This window comes from Primulina tabacum, chromosome 1, assembly GCF_025594145.1.
Source record: "Primulina tabacum isolate GXHZ01 chromosome 1, ASM2559414v2, whole genome shotgun sequence".
Lineage (NCBI taxonomy): Eukaryota > Viridiplantae > Streptophyta > Magnoliopsida > Lamiales > Gesneriaceae > Primulina > Primulina tabacum.
The window spans coordinates 27,551,756-27,559,635 of record NC_134550.1 but is presented as its reverse complement, the minus strand read 5'-3'; the positions used below and the strand labels follow the sequence as shown (position 1 = coordinate 27,559,635).

The 7,880-nt window shown below is 41.1% G+C and overlaps 1 protein-coding gene across 1 annotated transcript; it reads left to right on the top strand.

Annotated features, from left to right (window-relative positions):
* Positions 1 to 6,423: 6,423 nt before the first annotated feature.
* Positions 6,424 to 7,523, top strand: LOC142507056 (uncharacterized). The gene is made up of 2 exons (XM_075619492.1): positions 6,424 to 6,747; positions 6,879 to 7,523. Exons 1-2 carry the CDS (start codon positions 6,424 to 6,426, stop codon positions 7,521 to 7,523), a joined length of 969 nt encoding a protein of 322 aa, XP_075475607.1.
* Positions 7,524 to 7,880: the final 357 nt, after the last annotated feature.

Below are 7,880 nucleotides of genomic sequence, written 5' to 3'. Positions count from 1 at the left end.
TAGGCACGATCTCCTATCTTCTCGAGAATCTCATACGGCCCAATATAACGTGGAGACAACTTCCCTTTCTTGCAAAATCTGACCACGCCTCTGAAAGGAGAAATCTTCAAGAATACTCGCTCTCCTGCCTCAAATACCAACGGTCTACGTCGAATATTGACATATTTGGCCTGTCTGTCTTGAGCTGCCTTCATCCTTTTCTGAATCAGCTTCACTTTTTCAGTCATATCTCTAATCATATCAGATCCAATCTCAAGAATCTCAGAGACATCGTCCCAATAAAGCGGGGATCTGCATTTCTTACCGTACAACGCTTCAAACGGTGCCATCTCAATACTCATCTGATAGCTGTTGTTGTACGAAAACTCACAAAGTGGCAATGTATCCTGCCAATTAGTGCTAAAATCAAGCACTATAGCTCTAAGCATATCCTCCAGGGTCTGGATAGTCCGCTCTAACTCTCCGTCAGTCTGTGGATGATATGCGGTACTCAGATGTAACTTCGTATCTAGAGCCTGCTGCTAACTCTGCCAGAAGTGCAAAGTAAACCGAGGATCACGGTTTGAAACAATCGACTTTGGCACTCCGTGCAATCTGACCACCTCTCTGACATAGATCTCTGCCATCTGGTCATGTCTGTACGTCATCTTGTACGGAATAAAACATGCGGATTTGGTCAATCTGTCAATCACGACCCAAATCGCATCACAACCTCGGGAGGATCTCGGTAGCTTCGTTACAAAATCCATGGAAATGTGATCCCATTTCCATTCAGGAATAGATAAGCTTTGTAACAGTCCTCCTGGTTTCTTTCTTTCTGCTTTCACATGTTGGCAATTCAGACACTTGGATACAAATTCAGCAATATCAGTTTCATCTGTTTCCACCAAAACTATCTTTTCAAATCATTATACATTTTTCTGCCACCAGGATGAATACTGAATCGACTGCTATGCGCTTCTGATAATATCTGTCGTTTCAACTTTGAAACATCTGGCACAACAAGACGATTATTCACATATAATACACTGTCACGTACCTCATATTCTGATCGATGCCCTGCTCTGACCATCGATATCGAATTCTGCACACTATGATCAACTTTCTGAGCCGCTTTAAGTCTCAAAATCAGCTCTGGTTCGACTTGGACAGCATATAATCTCAATGGTTTACAATCTGCCTCAAATACTAATCCAGACAAATAGCAATCTTCTATCAAATTCGAAACACCAATCGTCGATAAGGATAAGGAACATACCTTTCGACTCAGTGCATCAGCTGCAGCATTGGACTTTTCCGGATAGTATTTGATTTCACAATCAAAATCTTTCCGTAAATCAAGCCATCTTCGCTGCCTCATATTCAACTCTGACTGTGAAAACAGATATTTCAAGCTTTTATGATCAGAATAAATCTCAAACTTCTCAGCATATAGGTAATGTCGCCATATCTTCAGTGCAAATACAATGGCCACCAATTTAAGATGATGAATTGGGTAGCAAGTCTCGTGTGGCTTTAACTATCTTGAGGCATAAGTGATCACATGTCCTCGGTGCATCAAAATACAACCCAATCCTCTGTGAGACGCATCACAATAAACAACAAAGTCACCACTACCTGATGGAATAGTCAAGATCGGAGCACTGGTCAGTCTCTTCTTTAACTCAAGAAAACTGGACTTACAGTCTTCATATCAAATAAACGGTGCATTTTTCTGAGTCAGCTGAGTAATAGGTTTAGCAATACTCGAGAAATCTTTAATAAATCGCCTGTAATACCCTGCCAAACCCATAAAACTGCGTATCTCTGGCACAGATGTCGGTCTCAGCCAACTGATCACAGCCTCAACCTTGCTAGGATCAATAGAAATACCATCTTCGGATATAATATGACCCAGAAATACAACCTGTCTCAACCAGAATTCACATTTCGACAGTTTAGCATACAGTTTTTCAGCTCTCAGAGTTCACAACACAATCCTAAAATGCTCAGCATGATCAATCATATTTTTCGAATATATCAAAATGTCATCAATGAATATAATAACAAAATCATCAAGATATCTCTGGAATATACGGTTCATCAGACCCATAAATACAGCTGGATCATTTGTCAAACCGAACGGCATGACAATAAACTCATAATGTCCATACCTGGTTCTGAACGCTGTCTTCGAGATATCAGAATCTCTGACTCTCAGCAGATAATATCCAGATCTCAGATCGATCTTGGAATAAATAGAAAAACTCCACAACTGATCAAATAAATCATCAATACGAGGCAAAGGGTATTTGTTCTTTACCGTAGCCTTGTTCAGTTGTCGGTAATCAATGCAGAGTCTCATTGAACCGTCTTTCTTTCTCACGAACAATACTGGAGCACCCCAAGGTGAAAAACTCGGTCTGATGTAACCCTTGGCCAGTAAAACCTCCAACTGCTCTTTCAAGTCTTTCAATTCGATTGGTGCCATTTTGTACGGAGCTCTAGAAATCGGAACTGTACATGGTACCAATTCAATGGTGAAATTCATCTCTCGAATCGGAGGCAAACCCGGAATCTCATCTAGGAAGACATCAGCAAACTCACAAACCACTGGCAAATCAGCCAATGATGGGCTCGATTTCAGTAAATCAACTGAATACACAAGGAAACCCTCTGCTCTTTTCTGTAATAATCGAGTCATAGACATAGCAGATATCAAAGGAATTCTATATCTAGAACCCTTACCGTAAAATTTTCATTAGTCAGCCATCTCAGGTCTGAATCTCACAATCTTATGGAAACAATTAACAGTAGCTCTGTACTTGGTCAGCATATCAATACCGATAATACAATCAAAATCAGACAACCCAAGTACGATACAATATAACTCAATCTCATAGCCGTCATACTGTAGCTTACAATGTTTAACAGAATTCACTGATATCAAACATGTCCCCAAAGGAGAAGAGACAGACACTACAGCAGATAACGACTCAACAGGAAATGCATGACTCAATGCAAATCGTTCAGATATAAATGTATGAGAAGCACCGTATCTATCAATACATAAGCAGGATAACCACATAATAAACAGTTACCTGCACCAACATCATCTGGTGCTTCCTAGGCTTGCTCCTCTATCAAAGCAAATACTCTGGCTTGCTGTCTCGGAGACTGGCCCACAGTCTGCCTTCCTCCTGGCCTCGGCTGTGACTGTGGAGTCGTCGGTGGTGGCTGAAAGGAATGAACAGATGATGATCCTCTATCAGTCTGAGCCACTGATCCAAATGATTCTGCTCCCTAGGATCTTTGGGAACCTCTCTGTGGACATACTCTTGCAAAATTTCCCTGCTGTCTACAAATGTTGCAACTACCAGACACTCCTTGACATTGCTCTGTCGGATGTCTCCCTCCGCAAGTTCTGCAATACACCCCAGTATAGCTTTGGCTCTGTCGGAAACCACCAGAGCTAGATGAACTACTCCCTGACTTCTTGAAATGCTTTCCTCGGGCTTTCAAGAAATCTTTCTTTCCACCACTGCTGCTACCACCCTCAAATCTGGGAGGTGGTTGCTGTGGTCTCGGTGATGGAGGAACATAAGAAGCTCCTTTCTGTCTCATTAGACCGGCTTCCGCTCCTTTGGCTCTATTCAGAGCATCAGTAAAGTTATTCGGTCGCCCTGTGTTCACCAATGTAAAAATCTCGGGATTTAGCCCATAGATGAACTGATCAGCAACAGCTTCATCATTCTCAGCCATATGTGGAGAAAAACGCAACAAGGAAGAGAACTTGGCCACATATTCTTCAATGTTCAACTGACCCTGTCTCAGATTGGCAAACTCTGCCCCTTTGTTTTTCCTGTACGACACTGGGAAAAATCTCTGATAAAACTCAGCTTTAAAGACATTCCAAGTGATATTCGTACCTCGATGCTCCAATGCTCTCTTTGTCGTAATCCACCAGTTCTTTGCAATGTCATGCAACTGGTGCCCAATCAATCAGACTCGGCGCTCATCTTTTAATCCAAGGAATCAAACAACATCTCAATATCATCTAACCAACACTCACAGTCAACAGAAGTCTCTGTTCCTTTCAGGGTTGGCGGTTTGAACGACTGAAACCTCTTCAGTAACGTTTCCATCAGTGTAGATGTCACATCCATCGGATTTGCAGAAGTACTACCCTGTTCTGGTACTCTTCGAGGAGGTATATCTGATTACCAAAAGGGTTAGCAACCAAATACAACAAACATGTTTCAGTCCTCCTCTGATCATCTTACTGCTGATCAAGAATCTGTTCTGATTCATTCTAAATAATACACGTTACCAATCAAATCAGATATTCAGGTAAACATGTATTAAAGCAGTAAACATGCTAGCAAGCCAAAGCAAGGAAGAAAACTCATTCTACCCCGCTCACTAGATCCTATCTTAGTCTAAGGTAACCTACTGCTCTGATACCACCTGCTGTGGGGACCCGGACGCTAATTAATTTCTTAATCATTTTTTGGGAATAATTAAATCAATTAAATAAACAGGGTCTAATTTTTTTTTTTAAATTACAAATGCGGAAACATACTGTAATCAATCTGATATACATATCAAAAGTAAAAGTACAGGTCTTGTACTAAATACATTCCTATCAAGCTAGGATTCGATCACTAAATATCAAGTGCTGATCCTATTCTACTTCTGGTCCGGATCTCCACGCTAACTTATCCTCTCTTATCCTATTCTTGACCCTGATCATGCCCCACCTGTTGTCATGCACACATACAAACAAGACAACAGCCGGATAACTCACGGTAAGAAATACATCCCAGTATAAACAATGTATACATGCAATCATATAAACAGATATAAAAGCATGAAACAGATATCAATAACATGTATCAAATCAGAAAGACATGTATCGATATAAAGCTGTAAATAAAACTCTGGACTCGTCATTTCACACTCGACTCATCTCTAATCTAGGGATCCCGGTTGAATAAGAACGCAACATTCTCCCACATACTCTCCCCAGCCAGATGGTGGTATGTTCTTATTCCCAGACTTTGGCTATCTATATTGAATATCTGCAATAGAAGTCGATCTACTTCTAAGCACATCGATATATACCCAAAAGTCCAGTGACTTGGCGGTTCTGCCAAAGACTAGGCACATCTGCCCAAGACTCTAACTCATGCTTTACTATAAATCAATAGAATAAGCATATCAATCTCAAACATTGCAACATATCAAGGCAATGACAATTCAGTATGTGATTTTGGGAAACTCAAGTTAAATCAAACTCGAGTTGTGCAATCCCAGATCAACATTGATTTATACCTCTCAATCAAATTCTGTTTCAACAGCATAGCTGCACAATCTCAATATACCCAGCAATACAAATCAACAGATATCAATTCTCACAACTCATGATCAATCACTGTACAAATCTGATATCAATCTCAATCAAATCAACTCTGAAAATCATAACAATTCTATACGGTATCCGTTCTTCAGTCCTGTTTCGATTATACGATGTCTAACATGTTAGAAACACCATATATGAATCATATCCGATTCCTTCAATATCATAATTTCAAAACATAACAAAACGTAGTAACACTTACGTCCAGTTGAAACTCTTGTCGCGAGAATCACAATATCGAAGTTGGATTGAAAATCGGACGGACAGATTTCCCGCAAACCAAATTCTATGGTCAAGAACTTGAATTTCTCTCGGGAGCTTCGTTCTTTCTTCTGCAGCAATTAAATGAGGGAATTGTACTTTGGTAATATATATATCCTGCATGCCATGACCAAGTGGCTAACTCTAGCTGCTGCACGTCTCGCGCATATGCGCGACCTACCTCGGCGCATATGCGCGAGACAATATGTCTCGGCGCGTAGCATCACAGCAACTCGCGCATATGTGCGCCCTCACTCGGCGCATATGCGCGAGGTTCTTCACAACTCTCTGCCACCCTCACGCGCATATGCGCCGGTCAAAGTCGCGCATATGCACGAGGTCCTCTGCCTATCTCGCGCATATGCGCCCGGCGGGGTCGCGCATATGCGCGAGGGCTCATCCTCGCACATAATTCCAATCCTCTTTTCGGCTTTCCTAGTCTGATCTGTTTCGTCTATAATCACATCAATTATCAACAAATCATTTCAGGTTACGATAATCAAAATCTCGGGCATTACATTATACTACTGCCGTTGCCAAAGCTTTTAGATCTGAGCAGTCACTTAAGGATATTGAATGGGAGATGCAGCGAAAAAGGAATCGTGCTCAGAAAGCTAATCAGCAATTGAGTCAGCAGAGTAAGAAACCATTAACGGGACCACCTAAGCGGCCGGGACAATCGAAAAAACAAGGACAACCGTCTAAATAAAATGTCCCAAAGACAGCAGAGAAGCCATAGTGAAAGTAGTGCAATCGTCAACATTATGGCAAGTGCATGTGGGGAAACCTACAAGTTCTTCAAGTGTGGAGAGATGGGACACAAAACTGGGGATTGCCCGAAGCTCAAGCAACCCACGACTGGAAGGGCATATGTGATGCATACTAAGCAAGCGGAGCTATACACTACGCTTATTACAGGACAAATATTGCTAGCGGGAATAGCTACCTACGCTTTATTAAACTCCGGAGCTACACATTCTTTCATATCTAAATCCTTCGTGAAGAAATTGGGAATCTTACCAGTAGCTGTGGAGTCAGGATTCAGAGTTACAGTACCTTCAGGCGAGCATATGGTCTCTAGTAGCATGGTTAAGAATGTGGAACTAAAATTACAAAAGAATATTATACGAGCGGACATTATTGTGCTACCGATGCCCGAGTTTGACATTATTTTGGCATGGATTGGCTCACATTGAATGTGACTACTATTGAATTTCAGTGTAGGACAATATCTATTAGACCGCCCGAGGGGAAAGTGTTCATCTTTGAGGCTGCACAAAACAATCAAATGCCACATATCATTTCATGCATGCGTGCAAGGAAGCTTATTCAAAAGGTTTGCCAAGGTTTTCTTGCCAGTATTATATCTGCATCCGACATTGACAGTCAATCTATTGAGGATGTGGAGGTAGTTAAGGAATTTTCGGACGTGTTTCCTGAAGATGTTTATGATATTCCACTTGAAAGAGAAGTTGAATTTGTTATTGAGTTGATGCCTGGTACAAAGCCTATCTATAAGGCACCATATCAATTAGCACATGCTGAAATGAAGGAATTAAAAGATCAAATTCAAGAGCTGCTAGACAAGGGATTTATTCGCCCTAGTTTCTCTCCATGGGGCGAGCCAGTGTTATTTGTTAAGAAAAATGATGGGAGCATGAGACTATGCATCGAGTACATAGAGTTGAATAGAGTGATAGTGAAGAACAAGTATCAATTACCTCGAATCGAAGATTTATTTGATCAAAAGAAAGGAACCTCGGTATTTTCAAAGATATATCTTAGGTCTGGATATCACCAGTTGAGGGTTAAGGAGATGGATTACATAAAAAAGCGTGTCGTGAGGAGCATGAACAACATTTGAGGATGACCTTGCAAGTTCTACGAGAGCAGAAATTATATGCAAAATTCAGAAAGTGCGAGTTTTGGCTAGTGAGGGTGACATTTTTAGGCCACATTGTGTTAAAAAAATTCACAGACCATAAAAGCCTTAAGTATTTTTTCACCCAAAGGGATTTGAATACGAGACCAAGATGGTGGCTAGAGCTTGTTAAAGACTACGACTGTGACATTAGCTACCGTCCCGAAAAAGCTAATGTAATTGCGATTTCTTTGAGTAGAAATGGGACAGTTTTGGCATATTTATCAGTACAGAAGCCTCTACAAGTGGAAATTCAGCGCTTTGATCTTGAAGTTTATGCTAGGGGTGAGTCCCCTAATC

Coding starts and splice junctions, on each gene's coding strand:
- LOC142507056 (XM_075619492.1), top strand. CDS start 6,424: ATGGCAAGTGCATGTGGGGAAACCTACAAGTTCTTCAAGTGTGGAGAG. Junction 6,748..6,878: donor ATATGGTCTCTAGTAGCATG/GTTAAGAATGTG, acceptor ATTGAATTTCAG/TGTAGGACAATATCTATTAG.